Raw genomic sequence first — 22,302 nt, 5'->3', positions numbered from 1 at the left:
TAAATGGTTTTCTAGTGAAGAAATAATAATAGTAATACTGTAATAATAACAATGAATAGTGTGAATGGTGTAATAAGCTTAACAGATGAGTACAGTATTACAACAACTAATATTAGTAACTGAAATAAAGTACCATGTATGTTCCCTTGTAACAAGTTCAGTCTTGTATAATGTCTTTTTTGCATGGTAATTTTTAGGATGTCTCTCTTCCTTGCACAGTCCCATCCTGTTGTTTATAAACTTACAGCTCGAAATCCATATTAACAGTAAGTCCAGTCTCTGTGTTCCTTGGGCCGACACTGGATAGGGCAGGGGCGTTTAACTTTATCTTCCTGATATCCCCGCCTGTATGAGCGCATGCCCACGAAGGTATTGTTGTGGCGGCAGGAGGGGAATGGGTAGGTGTTGGGGAATCGGTTACACCAATAGGAATCATGTGTTATGTGATTCTTGCGCACCACAGGCCACAGAAGTTGCTGCAATAAGTAAACGGGGCATATTTTAGTAATGAATGCAGTTGTGCAGTGGAGAGAGAGAGAGGATAAGTTGACCATGATTGGATAGCAAAGTATGATACTGTACTGTATTAGACTAAAGGCATAGCACAAGTACAGTAGGCTTAGCCATGACATCTATCTATCTATCTATTGCCAGACGCCATAATCCCATAAGGGGTGTCCGTTTGTCTTTGAGTTAGTTGTTTTACGGGGAAGGGCACTAACTCTGCCAACCCACTTGCTGACACATAGGAACACATATGAGTTGGTTATATGGTTACCACCCAGCAATGTAAATAATTTCCTGGAATACAGGAAACCATTAGGCTTGTCACTCAATGTAAAGCCACCTGAAATGGAAAGAGGAGTAATGAAATGTGACAGAAGTGATGGGAGAAATAGGAAGAGAAGAGGGCAGACACAGAAAAAGTGATAATGGTGAAGGCTGAAGTAAGCAGCACATCAAGTGAGTGGATGATGGTGAGAAATAGGAAGAGTGGGGACAGACAGAAAAAGTGATAAAAGTGAAGGAAGAAGGAGTCAGCACTGCATCAAGTGAGTGGATGATGGTCGCCACCACCTACCACAGTTCACCCATAATGTTGATTACCTATAACACTGTAGGCCGTTTGTCAGTTTCAAAGCATTATCACATCATGGATATATACACCACAATGGGGAATGCAAGCCCCCAAATGCAGAAGTATTGCATATCCAGCCACTCTGTGGATATCCCACAACTCAGGACACTTGAGTGCTCAGAGGAGATGGTGTGGGATGATGGTTTGGGGTGATGATGTAGGGTGCAGGTGTGGGTGATAGTGTGATCTAGGTGTTGTGGGGTGTTGGTCAAGTGATGGTATGGGTGATAATGCAGGGTGATATGAGTGAGAGTCTGGAGTATTGATGTGGTCTGGGGTATGATATGGGGTAAAGATGTGGATGATGATGATGTCTATGATATGGAGTGGGACAGTGGCCCGGGTAATGGTGTGATCTAGGCGATTTTTTTGTCTGGATTGTGGCGTGGTCTGCCTCCGCACTTCATGTTAGTTACAGTACAGTGTATTTTAATTGTCTGTTATGGTTAAGACCAGTTTGAGGTGGTTAAGGCAGGCTTGGGGGGTCATCAGGGTTGTGTCTAAGGAGGGTGTTGCCCATAAATGGTTTTCTGTAGATGCTGAACAGCATCTCCCATAGCACAGATTTTCATAACTCTCTTCCTGTTGTCAGCCAACTAGCTGGGTTATAGCCAAGCCTGATGTACATGTACTGTGCGGAGGTGAATTGGAGAGGAGGAGTAAAGTGTTTGAAAAGGAAGATTTGGCTGTACCAAACAGAGTACAGTGAAGTTTTTTGTGAGGTTTCTACTGTTTGGTTTGCGGATGAAGGGTTGAGTAAAATTTACTTTATTTCCCACTGTATAATGCACACCAGAGTACTGTATAATGGTCCTCCATGATTTGGCAAGGGATATTTAGGGGAAAAAATTTGCTCAATTTAATTTACAAGTTACTCATATTCATTGTCCACCAATAAATGAGGGAAATAATTTTGCAGGAAAACCATTTATTTAAAGTGAAAATACATGAATATACAAATCTCTTACTGCTGCCTTGCATTCACTGGTAGGCGATCAGCTGAGTTTTGTGTACAATCTGCCGATGTAGTTGGCAGGGTGCAGTCATTCAGTGCTCCATGTGTGTGCGTATCTAACCCACAGAATGCTTAGTTTACTGTTTATTTATGATGTATTCAGGATAATGCACACTCATCTAAGTCTCCATTATTGAAACTAATTCCATCCATCCATCCATCATCCAATCTTACATTGCCCCATGAGGAGCGTAGAAACCCCGGGGCTAGGCAGTTGGTCCTGACATTTAAGATGAGAGTGACCAGCCTCACTCATCCCTGAGTGGCATTACATGAGCAATAAACCCCAATCACCCCATTGATATAAACCTTCACCGGTTCAATCCGACTGGAGCACAATAATTACCCACTAAACCACCAGTCGCCAAAATTTGGTTATATGGTTACCACCCAGCATAGTAAATGGTTTCCTGGTGTACAGGAAACCATTTGGCTTGTCACTCAGTGTAGAGTTACCCACAGGCAGAAGGGAGAGGTTGAAAATAATTAATAATTATTAAGGCCATTGACTGATTTGCATCTGACTCTTGGTGACCTTGGTACTAGTCACCTGAATCCGTAGGCCTACCCATGACCTTCATAGTACAATGCACAGGATGATTTTTGAAGCAAAATTTTTCTGGGAAAGGTCACATTATATGGTGGGAACTAAGGAATGTTTTATCAGAAAGTTGCAGTTTTTGGATGAATATAATTGAAATTGGTGGGATTTAAGAATTGAGTTAAAGAGACACCTGTGATTGCATACAGTTTCAAAGATAAGAATTATGTAGTATAGTAAATTTTCAGATACAGTAAAACTTCGATATAACAGACTTCAGTAGACTGGAATTCGCTTTTATTGGACTCGAGGAGCTACCAGACTAAATTCCTATGTGTTGGAAAAAGTCCGGTAAAGCCAGAAGCAGTCCTGACTGCCTGATCACTTCACGTATGTTCACCACAATAAGGTAAATAAAGACATGTTTATTAGTGTACAGTACAGTATTATTATATATATTATACCATTTGATTAATGTAGTGAAGTTATAACACAGTACAGTACTGCAATGGTAGTCAAAACAGTTTAAAAACCATTCATGCTATCCAGACTAATGTCTGATATATCAGAAAAAGTCCAGGTTAGCAGAGGGAGTCTGGATGTCGCTTTTATCGGAATTTCTTATTTTTTGGAATGGCTTGGGCCCCAATTAGTCCATTATAGTGAGGTTTTATTGTATATTCAAGTTATAGAATCCAACATATTGAGGCATTAACAGTAAAAGTACATACAGCAATATTGATCTGGTCACGTGAGAGTGGTGATGTTGCTCTTGGAGACCATCGTAGCACCTGATCCCTGAGACGTGGCATGGCCTCCAAGTACCACCACCCACACCCTCCCCACAACCCGGCCATAATCACCTCATCATGGAATGGGTTGTCGCGCATCATGTGAAAGCACTGTAGTGAATGCAAGTGAAGGTTTCAGTATTTTGTTTCAAGATGGTCAGTAGGTTTTCTTGCTCCTCTTTCTGGAACCTGCCCACATCTGATTTGGTATTGTTTTGTAAGGCTTTGTATATCATTGCATGTCATCCTTTCACTTGATGATGGCTTTTCATGTCACACTATCTCTGGAAACAACTCCGTGGAGTTCCTTAACCCTGAGGTCATTTTGAAGGACATCATATTAGTAGGATTAGGATGATGAAATGTTTAGTTATCATATAGTATGTAATTCAGCACAGTATCTTTCATGACTCAAAGATGTTACTCATGTGACTGTTCTTTATGCTAACCTTGCCTGACTGTAGCCACTCTTCAACAGCATCACATTCTCTTTGGAGAATGGGGGAATCAGCATCACGTATCATATATCTTCTCACCAGGCTGTCCCCCATTACTCCTAGCCTCCAGACTGTCCCCAGACTCCAACGTATATCACCTAGACCTTTGAAGGGAAAAACAAAGGAGATTTTTTGGGTTGGGAAAGGAGTATACTTCCAGTGGTGGAAAAATAGGAGTTTTCCAGTTGATTTTCTACTTCCCAAGTATCCAGCTTCATAAAAAAATTGCTTTAGTAATCCAGTTTTATCATCATTTTGCTGACCTTTTTTGCCAGGTGGAATGGACCACACACTCACACTTACATTGTTAAGGAATCCTGTTTCCACTGCATATGCCTAAATGCATATAAAAAGATATATCCATTTATAGTTTCATCATCATCATCATCATCATCATCATCTAATCCTATGTTGCCACATTAGGAGCCTGGGGCTAGGCAAGTTGGTCCTGACATTTAAGATGAGAGTGACCTGCTGTACTCATCCCTGAGTGGCATGACGTGAGCGGTAAACCTCAACCATCCTTTGGATATAAACCTGCACCAGCTCAGTCCAATTGGAGTGCCTTCAGTAAAAATAAAAGTGGTTTCAGCATTAACCCAAACTTTTTTTTTTTTAATGCAAGAAAGAAGGAACCAAAGGCCAGGAGCCCACAAGATTGTTCCCTCCAAGAAAAAGCAAAAACAAGGTAACAGAGAGCCAGTTTCAAGATCTGTTCATTTCAAGATGCCTGGGCACACAGTGTTTGAAAGACTGGAGATCATAGGCAGTAGGAAATACAGACAGAAGGACACAGTTCCAGAGTTAACCTGTTGTAGACATGAAGGACTGGGAGTAACAGTTAACTCTTGCATTAGAGAGGTGGACAGAAAAGGGATGAGAGTTTCTTGCTAGACGGGTGCTACCTGTCATAGAGGTGGAGGGATGCAAGCAGACAGTTCAGAGGAGCAGGGACCATTGAAGTAACAATAGAAAAGGGATAAAGATGCAATGGTTAACTCTTGCATTAGAGAGTTGGACTGAAAAGGGATGAGAGTTTGTTGCTAGGTGGGTGCTACATGCCTGTCATAGTGGTGGAGGGATGCATGCAGACAATTCAGAGGAGCAGTGACCATTGAAGTAACAATAGAAAAGGGATAAAGATACAACAGTGCACGAAGAGGCAGGTTGAAGGGAACCAGTAAGAGGAGGAGAGTTAATGAGACGAAAAGACTTTGACTCCACCTTGTTGAGAAGAGCTGTAGGTGGGGAGCCTCCCAACACATGAAAGTTGTACTCTACACGGGCAATAAAACCCGTGTATAAAGTCGACAACTGTGCAGGGGTAAAAAAGGCATGGTGTTGGCTCAGTACACTTAATCTCTTGGAAGCAGATTTTATAAGAGAGGGAATATGATCTTTCCAAGATAAATTGGGAGAGAATGAAACCCCAAGTACGTTTCAAGATGATGCAGGATTGAGTTGGATGCTGTTAAAAATTAGAGGATACTCCTGTGGAAGATTTTGCCAGCTTGAAAGAAGTAAGAACTGAGTTTTGATGAGTTAAAAACAACAAAATTACTATTACCCAAGTCAGAGATATGAGCCAAGTCAGACATTAGATGTGCTGTAGTCTCATCTCGTGTTTGTTGAAGTAACTACTGAGATGGGTGCTGCAGGAAGCAAATGGAAAGGTGAAGGGTGGAGTCATCTGCGTATGAGTAGAATGGCTGGAGATATGTCTCTAGTATTTATCATGAATACAGAAATGTGTCATTTGATAGGAGCATGTGGAGTTATGTGGAGAAACAGACTGACAAATGAAGATATGAAGGAGCATTGTGGTGTGGATGTGGATGTGATAGAAAGCATTAGGAGAAATACATAGAGGTGGTTAGGCCTTGTGAAGAGGATGGAGAGTGAGAACCTAATTAGGAGAGTGTATGTGAGTGAGGTAGAAAGGGGGAGAGGGAGGGGGAGACCGAGAATGAGATGGAGAGATTGAGTAGATAGGTATATGAAAAGGAGTTGTAAGTGGGTGGGAGGGCATCGAAATGACAGGGGACAGGATGACATGGAGGCGATTTGTTTGTGGCCACCCTTATGGGATTAGGGCATCTGGCTTTAGTTAGATAGATAGAATACAGAATATAATAAATTCCCTTTGAAAAAAAGTTGATTTCCTAGGTTTGGTTTTCCATGCAAGTAGTGAACATTGTAACTGCGTCTCCAACCATCTGACTTTGAGACTTTAGTGAGTACTCGGTTTTAGAAGTGTCTGAGGATACCAGAGAAAAACTACCACATAGATATTCCCAGCATCCTTAAAAGGTGATAAAGATGGACAGGAGCATTTGACATGTGGATTTGATTTCCTAAGTTAAACCTTGTGATGGCCAGTGAGGGATATAGTGGTCTGACAGTGATAAACTAGGACCTGACTGTATGTATAAGGTTGTTTGTCATTAATCCTTTCTGAGCTGATTCTTTGTAAGGTAAATTATCTCCCTTGAGTTATTGTTCCATAACCAGTGTAAACTGTACGTTATTTGAGGCATGAAGAATGGCCTGTGCAGGCCTGCATTGTACCTCACATGAGGTTTGCTGCATGGCAAGGGTTAAAAGCATAATGGGTATGGCAACGAATGTTACTACCAATTAACATACTGCACAGTACATCACCCTCTTGCGAGAGGAGCACGCAAGTCCCAGTATCAGTTGTCCGTGGTCTCACATTGCTTCACCCAGGATGTGCACTGATTTTTATTATTTATTTTAAGCTTCTGTACTGTACAGTATTTTATAAGCATAAAAACGTGGGTACACTTCCCTCAGCCCTGAGTGTGCACAATTCCTGCATAATGAAAGGATGTAGATGGAACATGGACCATCTTCTGCTCTAGTTAAGGGACTGTGCAGTAGATCATTCTACCTTACAGTATGTAACTGGGAACTAGGGTCAGTGTTGTGGTGATGCTTCCCATGAATATCCAGATAAAGTAAATGTATATTGAATCACTCATACAGTAGTTACCTCCAGGAAGATTATCAACTGAGCAGAAATCAAGTTGAGGGTATGTGCATGCGAGGTGACATAGCCAGGCTTTGTGATGTGCACGGTTGAGATCGAGGTCATGGTAGATGCGGACAAACCAGTCTGGGTAGCTGTTTTGGAGAGTCTGTGCCAGTTTGGCCATACCTTTGAAGTAGTCACTAGGGAAAACTCCAAATAAACTGTAGCTCAGTACCTGTGGAGAACCAGAATAAGATGGGGCTTCTGTTAGTGTAATTATGGCTATTGTCTTATTTTTTTTTTACCCAGGAGACTAACCTTTTTTTTTTTTACAGTAACTTAGGTGGTGGGGGTTGTTAATGAATTAAAATTGAAACACACACACACACACACACACACACACACACACACACACACACACACACACACACACACACACACACACGAGTCGTTATATATATGTCATTTTGTTTCATTTAGTGGTAGGTGGGGGCACTCACCACCCACTCACTTGATGTAGTGCTGCTCTTGGGTGACTGCCCTTTCATCACTTCTGTCCTTCTTTCCTTCCTTCCTCGTCTGTCTTTCTTTCCTTCATTCTTTCCTCTTCCTTCTGTTTATGGGTGACTACACTGAATGACAAGCCATTTGGTTTCTTGCACACCAGGAAACCGTTTACCACACTGGGAGGTAACCATATAACCAGATTGTGGCTCCTAGTGGTTTAATGGGTAATGAAAGTGCTCTAGTTGGATTGAGCCAATGCAGGTAGGGGTGGTTGGGGTTTGTTGGTCTCATCTTAAATGTCAGTACCAACTTGCCTAGCCCTGGGCTCCTACGCTTCTCATGGGCAGCACTGGATTAGATGATGAATGAATGAATAAAGGCTCCAACATGCATGCGATTGTATTTGGTCGCCTAGTGGCAGCTTTCCGTTCCGTGCGATCTCTGGCAGCCTCCCTGTTCAGTCCCTTATCCCTGAGGTCACACTGTGACCCCGTCCTAGGCCTTTTTCCGTCTGTGTCTCGCAACCCCATCCCCAGTGTTAACACCTCTCACTTTCTACACTCAGTTGTCATCCTCCATCCTCTCCACATGCTCAAACCATCTGAATTTACCTCTCCTCATCACAACACAAGTACACTCCAGTCCCATTCTTCCTTCCAGCTGGTCAATGTATACAGGTACTTTATATATGTGGGGGGGGGGGGCCTGCTGGGCCATCCTGTGCAGCGAGCCGATGTTCCCTTGTGGCTGTATTAGTTTGTAATGTATTTACCATGCACACCACTTAAAAGTGATCTGTAGTTGGGTGGTACAGTCAACAGCAGGAAAAATTATACACCTTTAGTTCATATTTGAGAGATTTTCCCTTTATTTACATCATTAAAACATTTGTCGTGAATATGTTACACTTTTTTATATTTACTGTGTATTCTTCTTGTGGCCGACGGTACATGTTGTAAAGCCTGTAGCGTGCATGCCGTTTGGAATGAGTAGGTGATTGGTTGTGTGATAGTAACACGTATGCCATGTGCTGGTGCAAGAGTGACCTAAATGAAATACATGATGGAGATGATTTATTCCCATGGAGTGAAGCAGAGAATTTCAGTGATTGAATAAAATGTGCAGTATACAGATTTTTGGCGGTTTCACTAGGTACTATGCCTTTCTTTTACCGTGCCTTCCTTTGTTTATCTGGATCCTGACCATACAATTTATTAGTAGAAAGTAAAAGGTAGGATGATGAACAGTATGTCAGTTAAAGAATAGCATTCAATTCAGTGTCAGATCTGGATTTGTAATATGGAAAACTGACTTTCATGGAGGGTAGAACAGTATCATCACCTTGGACAAGTCACAAAGAAGTTAAGTATGTGTGCTAAACTTGTGCGGAGTTGGGTATCACCATACATGCTGTATTGTTTGTCTTGGTACAAGTTGCAATAGAATACTCACTGACTGGTTACCTCCTCGGAGAGTAGCCCAGGTGCTGCATGTTGACTCGCCCAGGGTTGTGTTGATATAGGCCAGAACCTGCTGCTGTGTTAGGTTCCCCCTTGGGCATTCTGGCAGCCTTGATTCAATAGTCCTCTCACACTTACATGGGAACAGTTTCACCTTAATATTACAGAGTTGCAGTTTTGATTTTGATGCAGAGGTTTTTGGTGTCCTGTAATTTCTTGAGGAAGACGCATTACTTAGTGTTCTTTGAATCTTATGACCTTTAGCATTGATTGTAGATTTGATATCATGTTCTCTTGGTTTACCATTTTGTTGCTGTATCTTATTGCTTGAATTATGTGAAGCTTCTTGATCATTCAGTGAATTTTCAAAAATCTCTTTTCCTCTCATCAGTAAGACCTTCAGATTGGTCAGCAATACATCTGTGAGTGAATCTGTACCATCATCTTTTGTCAGCTGTATATTGTATTTTGTTTTCTCGATGATCTGAGTTCTGTTGCTTTTTCCATTAGATGTAAATTCAAGGTTTAGGTTTAATTGATCACCTCCTCTTTCTGTTACATTTGGTATTTTATCTTTGCTGAGACTGTCAGGTAAATTGTTAACACATTCATTAAATTTTGTAGATGAGCTATATTTCTCGTGTAACAATGATGGTAAAATTGGAATTGACTTAGGGATGTTTGAAGTACTTGCATAAGGAATGGTGGCATTTGTTGTTTTGATGGAGGTGATGTTGGTTCCATAATTATAGAGAGTGAGGAGTGTCACTATTGTAGTCATAAAAAATATCACCCTCGCTGAAGCCGTTTTGATAAGCCTGCCTCTCATCTGCAATGAAACCAGCTGTTTAGAAGTGTATCCGTAGGCTTTGGAGAATATGGTGTATATGACGAACTTCCAAGTATGTTCTGAGCTTGACCGACAAGGAAAACACCTAGACAAATGTTTCCCCAGACTATAACACACAACTATCAATATACGAATTCTAGTCTCTTTCAGTTTAAATGTGAACAAATGAGTATTAGACCCTTATTGTTCTGAGGGAAAATAGTATATCCAGAGTTAAAACGGATAACATATGGTGTTAACATATATATGCGAGCGAGATTCGTGATTTTTTTTTTATTTTTTTTTATTTCCTACGAATGAAGAAGTGACGGAACGTTGTGGGGTGGATGTGGATGTGGTTGAGAAGATTAGGAGAAATACACTGAGGGGGTTTGGACATGTGAAGAAAATGGAGAATGAAAGACTGACTAAGAGGGTGTATGTAGGTGAGGTGGAGGGAGGGAGAGGGAGGGGTAGACCGAGGATGAGGTGGAGGGATGGAGTAGAGAGGTATATGAGGGAGGGGGGGATGAGTTTGGGGGAGGGTAGTCAAATGGTGGGTGACAGAGTGACTTGGAGGCATTTTGTGTGCGGCCACTCTTTGCGGGATTAGGGCGTCGGGCTATAGATAGATAGATAGACTTTTCATTTTTTATATTCTCATCCTATACCCAAGAGTTAAAGCACAAAACGTTAAGTTACTATATTACAATACAGTACTTCAAATCTTGGGTGGGATGTTCGAAAGCTCGTAACGGCAGCTAAGATCATCGTAGAGGGTACATAATCATAGCGCGCTCATTCGTAAACCGCTAAGGTGTATGTATATATAAACAAACGTTACGTTCCTCCATCCGCCAAATTTGCTCGTAGCGCTACGATTTCTGACAAGCACTCGAGCTGATCGTAGGGTCGCAGTGGATGTTTCTTTAATAAACAAACCGTATCAAGTGATGCTGAGTTTGTTTGTTTACCCTTTTCTGTGAACGAAGATGGAGTCACAAGTGGTATTACAGGTAGAACTGGCAGAACGAAGAGCGATGAGATGTGAGAGGAACTACAGAGACAGGATGGAGCCACCTGCTTACAGTGATATTTGTTGAGATATTATAGGTTTCCCAGACAAGAACTCCTTCATTGGTGTGCAAGAGTTGAACCACTAGTTGGATCGGCGACAAGATCCCGTACTGTGCCATGTCATTTGCAGGTGTTAATGACATTCAGATTTTATGCAAGTGGTTCATTTCAGAATGTGTTTCAGATTTTATGCAAGTGGCTCATTTCAGAGTGTTTCAGACTGTGAAAGAAATTAAAATTGGGAATATACCGGTATATATATATATATATATATATATATATATATATATATATATATATATTAAGAATGACGAAAGTCTGCTCGTTTGTTAGCCCGACAATGCACTTACTGGTGGTGGTAGTAGTAGTGGTGGTAGCAGTAGTAGTAGTAGGCATGAGTATGCATATCATGGCTTTATATGATTAAATTAAGAAAAGGAAAACGTACACAACCAACCTTTAGCCTGATAACATTATAGTGTAGAATCGCTTATTCTGTGGTGTACAGTAGACGCGATCACTGATGGCTCATACTTTACCGGTGTGTGTGTGCGCTCGTTTCCAAGGTAGTCGCAATATTAAATGTTTGTGAATTGTATGTGTAATACGTATGTGCGTTTTAATTACATGTATCTCTGCCTGTATTGTATTTGAAGCTACCACCAGGGTTGGGTTGTAGAAACCTTTTTCGGAAATTTACAAATATATATTTGTGAAACGTTGACAGACGGATGTTCAGTGTAATATATATTTTGTTTTCATTAAATATAAAAAATAATTACACAAATTTCATGCACGGTAGAGAGCACTGTACATGGAAGTAGCACAATAATGTACGTGAAATTATATTAATCGCTGACAGCAGGGATGGGGGCTATGCTTCGTGAATAAGGAAGTGTGTGGTAGTGACTTTGATATTGTCAGAGTTGTGTAGAATAGTGAGTGTCAGATCAAACTGAAACGATAAAAGCAGAACTGGCGATCGAATGTGAAGGTGAAACTGGCGAGTTTTGTGGTGCGCCTGGTGTGCGCGAGGGATTCACACTAACGCCTCGGCCATGCGTGCGGTTACTGGACGGGGTGGGAGGGAGTTGAGGGGGATTAAATGGGAAAGCGATTGAGCTGGTATTTAGAGCACAAGTCTTCTTTTAATTCTGTGTGCTTTGAGTAAATGTGACCAAACTTAAACAGTAAATAGGTGCATGTGTAGTATTAAAACGAATATTCTCCGTATTTCCGATTCCTTTGTGAAGGGTGACTTGCACAGTGGTCTGACCCGCTTCCCCCAATCTTCACCGTTACGCCTCTTCTCACTCTAACCGTCTTCGCTTTAGCTCATCTTCACTTGTCGTTTGCTTCCATTATAACCTCCCATTTACTAAGATTTCTCTCTTGCTGTCGTATTTCTTGACGTCACCCTTTTCGTTAGGCTGTCACCCTGTCGTCCTTTTAGGATGACTTTCCTCGCTTCGGTAATTCCAAAAGTTTAGTCAGCGGGTAGCCTGTTACGGATACTTATTCTTATTTTGCAAAATAATGTCTGAAAATCCATTTGCTCATTGACAGTACTTTTTAGAGTAGGGTACGTAATTTTTTATGCCTGCTACTGAAGCTGCGGTAGCGTACATACCGGTATTCATCAGAGCAGAAAGCAGGTAACCAGCATGTGAGGTAGATCTGTAGGAGAAGCACGGTAACGAAGTGGGAGCGAGAGGGAACTACTCAATTAACTCCTTAAATCAACTGATGGGCGTCGTATTGTATTCTTGGTATATGAAGGCGATTTTATTCTGCTTAGGAGGCTTTATGAATTGTGAGGAGAGATAAACTCTTCGTTAGCCCTTTCATTGCAGGAAATATCCAGTGGACAGATTAAAATTGTATGGTAGTAGCAAGAATAAAAATGAAAAAGGCATGCCCAGGCAAAAGAAGTCAAGACGGAACAATAGGCTGTGATACTGGCACTAATGGATACTGGGCGCAAATGCTCCTTAAAACACAAGTTATGCACTTGTCCAAGTGGCGGTATGTGGCTGTGTGCATGAGTAAGCACTGTTGATACTCTGAATAATAATGATTTATGAAATATTGACTGTGGCAACTGAGCACCACCGGGACAAAGTGACACCCCCAACCAGGAGGTGACCACGGAGGGGATCCGAAGGCGCGTGCGAGGTCAAGGCAATATAGACGTATGTCCCCAACTACCTTGCGCCCCTATTCCCCAGAACAGACCCAGCAGGAGTTCCACAGTCTGCGTGCATTACCCTCCGACTGGACTAACCCTCGACAGGTTTGGGGTGGGGCTGAAAAGACAGTCCTGAGCAACATCCCTGTGACAGCCTCTAGCCGCACAAACAAGGAGACGGCCTCTAGCCACTCCAAAATAGTGACGGCCTCAAGCAGCACACCAAAACTTGACAGCCTCCAGCCACACGACTATAGAGACATCCTTCAGCCGCTCAGGTGCTGCTTGACCCCCCTCTCTCCTGCAGAAACCAGTGACGGCTTCCAGCTGCGTCTGGGGAGAGTTAGATATGCCCCCTCTCCTTCTGCAGATGCCTGTGGGAGTACGACACAGGTGATGGCCTTCAGCCGCACCAGCAGGCAGGTGACAGCCTCCGCCCACACCTCGACTGCACATCACTCCCCCTACAGTACACAGGTGACAGCCTCCAGCCGCACCCATGGTCAGGTGACGCCCTCCTCCCGCACTTCACCCATGGTCCTGCTCGGATATCGGGCCTTGGTGATGGCCTCCAGCCTCACCAACAGGGAAGGGACGGCCTCTAGCTGCCCTGCCCCATTGCCTACGGGACCTCGGCGACAGCCTCCAGCCGCGCTGGAGAAAGGCATCACCACCAAAGCCTGTCATCCCCTGTGACTTCCCCAGTGAAGGATGACCTTCGCTCGGCTCGTCCCTCCAGTAACTGAGTGGGACGTTTCTCCGCCCCTCTCCACTGAGGCAGCCCCCAGGAGAAACCTCCCTGCCTGGAGGAAGTGTGGTGAGGTCCTGTGCTGTCCCTGGAAATGTGTGCCATCCAGCTGGCACCTGTGGGAGACGACCGCCTGACAGACTCCTGCCGGAGGCGACGCTGTAGTCCGACCCTGACGGCGGCCCGAAGGAAGGGAGACTGCAGATGCTGGACTCCCCGAGGCGCCCCTACAACCCTGGGGTGCGCCCTCTCCAGCCGCGGGTGATGGCGACCTTCTCCCCAGGGTAGGTGCAGACAAGTGCACCTGCTCGCGCTGTTTGGTCCGAGCCCCAAGGACCAGATCACCCCGCCAGGCCCCACGAGTAGAGGGCCTCGTGCCATGCCTGACCACAGCTCCCAGCAGATTACGTCACCTTTGAGGGTCATCCCATGGCCCTTGAGAGAAAGGACACCAAACTGGATCCCTCCAACACATGGCTGACACCTGGAGATCACCCGGCCCCTGGAGCCTAGCCGAAGTCCCCCGGCCTGCCCAGTGTAATAGTGACTGCCCATACCTATAGTGACTGTACTGCTCGGAATACATATATGTACAGTGCCAAACTAGTGCCTTAGTGACCATGTAGTATGCCTATGTGTCTGTGTGTGTATACTGTGTTGCAGTAGTGCTTTTACCACTGTGTGATATATGGTGAAACACTTATACTCAGATTGATGTAAGAGCCCAAGTAACAAACTGTGTGAGAACTAATACCCTTCATTGTGCAGTGTCCATCCAGCATCCTTCTGACTGGCTAGTATCCTGCATAATACCCACCAGCCAGTCGGGACCCTCTAGTTTATCCAGCACAGTTGATAGTAAATTGTGTGTCGTGTACAAGTCCCATGCATATTGTACGAAGGTTGTACTTTAGATAATATACATGTAAGGTTGTTACCCAGAGTTTTTATGTCCTGCTCTTCTAATTGTGTGTTCTAGCTCTGGTCTCAAAAGAGGACCCCGGCTCTATCGCTGGTGAGGGCCGAACAAATTGTACTACCATGTTGAAATGATAGGCAAATTATTTGTATTTTCCTACAGTTTATAAAGTTGATCAAACAGTATCGTTACATTACAGTGTTTGGTGTATTAGAATAATTATTGGTAAATGTATTTGATAGTAATGTTTTGCTAGGAGTAACATTTTTTTCTTCATTTTCAGATGTGTGGGGGAGCTTTTATCTTCCGTTCCTGTATTCTCTGATCTCATGTCTGGGTGTGCTCATGTTATTATGTAAGTAAACTTTTGTATGTATACTTCATTCACTTAAGCCAGTCATGAGGAGCCCAGACACAGTCTAAAGTTTGCTGCTGATTGGCTGATACAATACTAGGCGTGGCAGTGGACAATGAGGTGTTCTTGATCAGTGACTATGGTGTTCTCTGGTGCTTCACACAGTTGATTCGGAATGTACATCGTTTGTTTTTTATTACACCCTAATGTTGTATACATTGAATTGTACCAACGATAGACACTGCCATACAAAGCATGAGAAGCGCCATGAACAATGAATATGGAGTGGTAATGACCTCTGTCCATTAGTCGGTACTACTGGTGCGGTGAGTGTTCGACCCATGGTTCATAGTCACACTGACGGCTCTCCCACCACTACCCCACGAACACTACCACCCCACTTTTACCTTGTTGGGTTGGCCAGTCATGGGCACCCATTTGTTCATTCCAAATGACTGAGTTAGGTGAATACCTAGTAGTACTTAGCATCACAGAATCACTTGACCTCCATCTATGATCACACACACACAACACACACACACACACACACACACACACACACACACACACACACACACACACACACACACACACACACACACAGTACACCTTCAAGTTACTCAAGACATACCCAGACACCCCCCCACTTACCCAAACTCAACCCCATGTATCCAGAAATATCCACACTTACCCAGAACCAGACACACCTCCACTAAACCTCATACCCACACTTACCCAGACACACCCACACTTAACCAAACATATGTCACTTACCCATATATACCATACTTAACCAGACATACCCACACTTACCCAGGCATACCCACACTTACCCAGACATACCACACTTGCCTAGACATACCCACACTTGCCCAGACATACCCGCACTTGCCCAGACATACCCACACTTACCCTGACATACCCACACTTACCCTGACATACCCACACTTACCCAGACATATACCACACTTGCCCAGACATACCCACACATACCCACACTTAACCAGACATACCCATACATACCCACACTTACCCTGACATTCCCTCCCACACTTACCCTGACATTCCCACACTTACCCAGGCATACCCACATTTAACCCAGGTTCAAACTGTATAGTAATCCAGGTTCAAACCCCTGTGTGTGTGTTTGTGTGTGTGTTTGTGTGTGTATATGCATGTGTGTGTGTGTGGTTAGGAGAGAGAGAGAGAGAGAGAGAGAGAGAGCAATATGGTGGTGTTCTTTGTACTTATGAAGTGTTGGTAGGCCTTTTGGAATAATACTGAAGACTTTCATTTTCATTTTTGAAGGCTCCAACATGCTTGCATGTGTCGGCCTTGGTCACGTAATCGTGGCTGACCATGCTGCTCGATCTCTGGCAGCTTCCCTATTTAGTCCCTTAACCCTGAGGTCACACTCAGTGACTTCTTCCCAGGTCTTTTTCATTCTACCTCTCACTACCCTGCCCCCAATATTAACACTTCTCACTTTCTGTACCTAATTATCATCCCCCATCCTCTCTACATGCCCAAACCATCTCAGTCTACCTCTCCTCATCACAACACCAGTACATTCCAGTCCCATCCTACCTCTCAACCCTTCCATGATAAACCTAGCACCCCCCCAGGCCTTGCACTAAGAGGTGCACTGGACATCCACCAAATCATTACCATTTCTGTACTTTATTATTATGAAATCATGAAACAGTTCCCTGCTGCAGCCAGGATGTAAATACTTGTCCTAAGCATATTACTATATAGTGTACTGTCTACTTATCTACCACCGCCACCTCCCTCACCCGTGCAACCAACACATGGCTGTATATAGGTCGTTTATGCATCCTCCTTGCACTGATAAATCCACATCATCATAGTTTAATTTATTAGGTGTATACCTAATATGTGATGAATTGTGGTACAGTGTTATTGATTTCAACCTTTTGACAGTGATTCATATAATTATAGTGTATATACTGTAGTACAAGAATGTATTGTTGCATTGATTGATGTTTTAGTTTAATACTTAATTAACAGGCATATCATTTGGGTGAATTGCCATCAAATATTGTGTTGTCTTATGAGTTTTTTGTGCTTTTTACATCTGATTATAAGCAATACGTTTTTGCAAAGAAGCCTTCATACAGTACAGCACAACCATTGCCCTTGACTCGTAGTAATGTTTCCATGTTATGGCAGTGTGCACTCCTGTTGGCCTGGCACACCTGTTCACTGCAATGGGTCGACTAATGGTGAAACCTGGCTTTCTGCGCGACCTGGCTGAAGAACATCAGGCAGCTGTACTGCGAGAGGATGCCTTGGCTCGAACTCTGGCCCGGCCTCATGCACCTCATGCCCGGCCCATCACTCGCTCTCTTGCAGCCACACCATCAGAGGAAGAACTGCTCTCTCAGTACCATGATGCCAAACACAGGAGGATGAAGCTTGGTTAGTACTGTTTAGTGTGAGACTGTAAGTCAGTTGTCATCATCATCATCATCATCATCATCATCATCATCAGTCATCATCATCATCATTATCATCATCATCATCATCATCAGTCATCATCATCATCATAATCATCAGTCATCATATCATCATCATCATCATCATCATCAATCATCATCATCATCATCATCATCAGTCGTCATCATCATCATCATTCATCATCATCATCATCATTCATCATCATCATCAGTCATCATCATCATCAATAATCATCATCAATCAACATCATGATCATCATCATCAATCATCATCATCAATCATCATCATCATCATCATCGTCGTCGTCGTTGTCATCGTCTTCATCAATCATCCATCATCATCATCATCATCATCATCATCATCATCATCATCATCCAGACCTCCTTTCCCACCGTAGGGCAGGGTGAGGAGCAGTAACGTCCAGACAGCCAAAGTTTGCCCAATCCAATGGGCCACGCTTCCATTCACTCATCACTCAAGCCCTTGGAATCATGGCTCTATCTGATACGCCAAAAACATTCGCCACATTCTGTCACATAAACGTATCTGATAGAGCCAATTTGGACGTCATCACATTAAAAAAGGGTGCCAAATCCCTGATCATGCACTTCTGCTCACAACATTCATCCAGCCAGCTCGATCTCTTGTCAGGTCCCTAGCCTCACTGACTTCCTTACATCTCTTCCTCACACAGTCATCCACCATATCCTTCCACCTTTTCCTTGGCCTAACTCTCCTCTTCTGTCCTTGAGGTTCTCTCAGATATACCTTTTTCACCACTCTTTTGTTATCCATTCTCTCCACTTGACCATAGCATCTCAGTACACTTTCTTCGATTCTGGTGTCTGCAGACTTCCTCGCACCACATCTTTCATGAATCACATTATTTCGTATCTTATCCACTCTCTGCACTCCACATATGTTCCTTAGCAGTCCCAGCTCCACCGCTCTCACTCTTGACTTTTCATTTTCATGCCACATCATACTCTCACATCCATATGTTAAAGTTGGCACTAACACTCCTTCATGTAAGCCTCGTGCAGCTGCAGCACTCAAGCCTCTGTTTCTTATCAAGGTCTCCATAGCACCAGCTACCTTCCTTCCTTGTGTCACTCTACTTTCCACTTCTTTTGCACATTCCTCTCTTCCATCACTGTACCTAGGTATTTGAACTATCTCACCATTTTCAGTCTCTCTCCATTCACTGTAACATCACACTGGGAGTCACAGTTAGGTACATGCCATTCTTGTAACAAGGAAGTACAGCACCAGCACACCATGTGTTATGATCTTAGTCCAGTACTGTACTCACATCAGTCAAGCAGTACAGCATTCCAGACAGTACAGTACCATGTATCCTCTTAGTACTCTTTCATGACAGGGGATGGCTTTGACAGATTTGTGCAGAACAAAACCTACCAGTAAATTTGTAATACCAGCAGAAGTATGCTGTGCATGCTCTTAGTACAGTATCTTTAGTTTCATTCTCTGGATCTTTTTGTCACTTTATCACGGACAGATTTAAAGTGTAGGAGTATTCCATTGTTTCTAAGAAGAAAGTTGCTGTTGCTCATCTGCTTTGGTGAGGATTTTCATCATTTTGCAGCACATTTCCTATAGCTCAGTGGCAGGAAGACAGTACTTGGGCTCTGTATCTATTCCATAACACTTTGTGACTAACATCATATTCTAGTATTAGTTTCTTGTTAAAGCCCAGCATTCAAGATGGTGAGATGGCAGTCAGGTTTAAGTGGACAGTACAACACCAGCATAATCTTCCCCCAACAGAGAAGCGCCGGAGAGCAGGTATATTCCAGCGTACATTGGCATACCCTTTGGCGTTACTTTTGCTACTGGCACTAACGGGGACAGCAGTGGTGATTGTAGGCCTCAACACACTGCAGCTGCTGGTCGGCATCAAAGCTCTTCCTCTTGCCTCAGCCCCAGCTATACTTGGGGAGGCACAGCAGGGCAAGGTAAGGCTAGGATGTGGAGTAACTGAAGATCTACCCTTTTCATAATCTGGATTGCTATAATACTTTATTCCAACAAATGCTGTATAATTGTATTCAGCAGAGAGTGAGTCATAGGAGCCTGAGTATTAGTTCAGGATAGATTTTGGGATGACTTAATACATGTAGTAAGTGGTATGGGGGATGTTGAGATTGTAGTTTTAGGGGGGGGGATTTAAATGGTCACGTAGGTGAGGCAGCTCAAGGATATGAAGGATTACTTGGGGGATGTGCATATGGTACAAGAAATGAGGAAGGGGAAAGGATACTTGAGTTTTTGGGGGGAATGAACATGATTGTGTGCAACACACAGTTTAGGAAGAGAGAGTAGGATGATTATATACGAGTCTGGGGGAAATAGCAGTCAGATTATCTTCTGGTCAGGAGGGTTAATAGGAGGTTAGTGAGGGATGTTATAGTTATATGAAACAAGGAGTGTGTGATGAAAAGGAGGACCTATGCACCTGGGAGGAAAATATGGAAGTTGAAAAACCAAGCAGTAAGGGATGCCTTGTATAGCAAAATGAGGAGAGTTGTGGCTGAACAATGAGACATGGATGGAAGTGTTAACAAACAGTACAGAGCCCTCAAGACCAACCTCTTGAGAGTTACTGATTCAGTATGTGGATGGACAAAAGGCCCACCAAGACATAAAATGACTTGGTGGTGGGATGAGGATGTAGAAGCTGCAGTTCAGGAGAAAAGAAGGCTTTTCCGGGAATGGAAGAAGGGTGGTGACAAAGAGGAATACTTGGCTGCCAAGCATAGGGCTGGAAAAAGAGGTTTACAGGGCAAAGCCTGAGTCACAGAGTTGTACTTGATAACCTAAATCATGTGGAAGGGAAGAATGTGATATTCAAGGTGGCAAATCAGATGAAGAGGGAGAATAAGGATATCATAGGTTAGCAGTGTGTGAAGAATGACGAAGGAAGGGTTGTGGTGAACATTGGGGATATTAAAGACACATGGAGAGAGCATTACAGCCAGTTGTTGAATGAGGAGTTTGACTGCGACAGGGAAGGTTTGGAGCCAGCAGATCCAGTGTTTGGCCCTTGACCTTTGATTAATGCTGCTTCTGTGAGCAGGGCAATAGGCAGGATGCAGGTGGGGAAGGCAATAGGTGTGTGGGTTGACTGCTGAAATGTTGAAAGTCTGAGGAGGTATAGGAGTGATGTTAGTCACTGACCAAATAAATGCAATCATATATGAATGTGTTGTCCCAGATGATTGGCTGAAGATTGTAATTGTAAATGTGTACAAGGGGAAGGGTGATGCCCTGGTAAGAGGAAATTATATAGGCATGAAGCATTTAGACCAGATAATGAAGGTAATGGAAGAATTGTACAAGGTATGATCAGAGAAAGAGTGAATATTGATGTGATGCAGTTTGGGGTTTTTCCAGGCAAAGGGACCACTGATGCCATGTTCATTGTTTGACAGCTTCAGGAAAAAAAAATATAAGAAAGAAGAAGAAACTGTACTTTGTTTTTGTTGATTTGGAGAAGGCCTTTGACATAGTCCCTAGCGAGGTGGTGAGGTGGGCAATGAGAAAGCTTGGGATCGAAGAGCGGCTGGTTAGGGTCGTTACGGCAATGTATGTGGGTGCTCGCACACAGGTAAGGGTGAATGGAGATTTGAGTGATGAGTTTTCCATGAATGTTGGTTTGCATCAGGGGTCAGTCTTGAGCCCCATGTTGTTTATCATGGTATTTGGAGTCCCTCTCATGTGACTTCAGAAATGGACTTCTGTGGGAGATGTTGTATGCTGATGATTTGGTGTTGGTTCCAGAGAATGAAAAGGAGACGGAGGAAAGATTTAGGAAGTGGAGAGATGGTATGGGGCACAAGGGCTTAAATGCAAAAGCAGATAAAACAAAAGTCATGGTATCTAGTGCTGGGGGTGGTACTGTCAAAGAAGAGGGAGAGTGGCCGTGTGAGATTTGTCAAAAGGGCGTGGAGAATAATTCCATCCCGTGCAGTGTTTGTGATAAATGAGTGCATAAGAGATATAGTGGTATTAGAGGTAGACTCTGAGATAATGCTGATTTCATGTGTGCGAATGCTCGAGATTGCCAGGCGTGAAAGGATTGAACTTGTTGGTGAGTCTCTTGAGTGTGTGGAAAGGTTTTGTTATTTGGGAGACATGTTATGTGCTGGAGGTGGAGCAGGAGCTAGCTCTATGGCTAGAGTGAGGAGTGGTTGGAAGAAGTTTATGGAGCTGCTGGCTCTCCTGACATTAGGAGGGCAGTCCCTCCATGCTATTTATGTGGCATGTGTTAGGAGTATCATGCTGTATGGTAATGAGACCTGGCCAGTAAAGGAAGAGGATATTCGCAGGCTCAAACATACAGAAATGGTAATGATTAGGTGGATGTGCAGTGCGTCCTTGAGTGCAAGGCCTGGAGGGGCTAGGTTTATGATGGAAGAGTTGAGAGGCATTATGGAACTAGAGTGTATAGGTGTTGTGATGAGGAGAGGTAGGTTGAGATGGTTTGGGCATGTGGAGATGATGGGAGATGGTAACTGGGTGCAGAAAGTGAGAAATGTTAATTTTGGGGATAGGGTAGTGAGAGGGGGACCGAAAAAGACCGGGAGGAGGTCATTGAGTGTTACCTTAGGGTTAAGGGAGTAAATGGGGAAGCTGCCAGAGATTGAGCAGCATGGAGAGCCGCCATTAGGTGACCAAAGTCAGTGCACGCAAGCATGTTGGAGCCTTCAAAAACAAAAACGATCTCTTAATTGAGCTGGTTGA

At 43.5% G+C, this 22,302-nt stretch overlaps 2 protein-coding genes across 4 annotated transcripts in view; one reads left to right on the top strand and one right to left on the bottom strand.

Annotated features, from left to right (window-relative positions):
- Positions 1–22,302, top strand: part of lili (LMBR1-like protein lilipod) — a 103,869-nt gene that overhangs the window by 66,820 nt on the left and 14,747 nt on the right. For all 3 annotated transcript variants that reach the window (XM_080276564.1, XM_080276562.1, XM_080276563.1), the window contains 3 exons: positions 14,986–15,057; positions 17,251–17,499; positions 19,327–19,514. In XM_080276564.1, coding sequence (XP_080132690.1) covers positions 14,986–15,057; positions 17,251–17,499; positions 19,327–19,514 — 509 coding nt within the window. The remainder of the gene's footprint in view (positions 1–14,985; positions 15,058–17,250; positions 17,500–19,326; positions 19,515–22,302) is intronic.
- On the bottom strand, positions 261–11,907 carry LOC145404865 (uncharacterized). Its single transcript, XM_080276367.1, has 6 exons — positions 11,897–11,907; positions 8,934–9,525; positions 6,996–7,209; positions 3,935–4,086; positions 3,426–3,596; positions 261–476 (listed from the first exon to the last, which is right to left on the bottom strand). Exons 1-6 carry the CDS (start codon positions 11,905–11,907, stop codon positions 261–263), a joined length of 1,356 nt encoding a protein of 451 aa, XP_080132493.1.

The sequence above is a fragment of the Coenobita brevimanus genome, chromosome 65 (genome assembly GCF_032717465.1).
Source record: "Coenobita brevimanus isolate Jiangsu-jjx chromosome 65, ASM3271746v2, whole genome shotgun sequence".
Classification (NCBI taxonomy): domain Eukaryota; kingdom Metazoa; phylum Arthropoda; class Malacostraca; order Decapoda; family Coenobitidae; genus Coenobita; species Coenobita brevimanus.
Note: the sequence above shows the minus strand (reverse complement) of the source record. Positions and strands in the feature narration are given on the sequence as shown.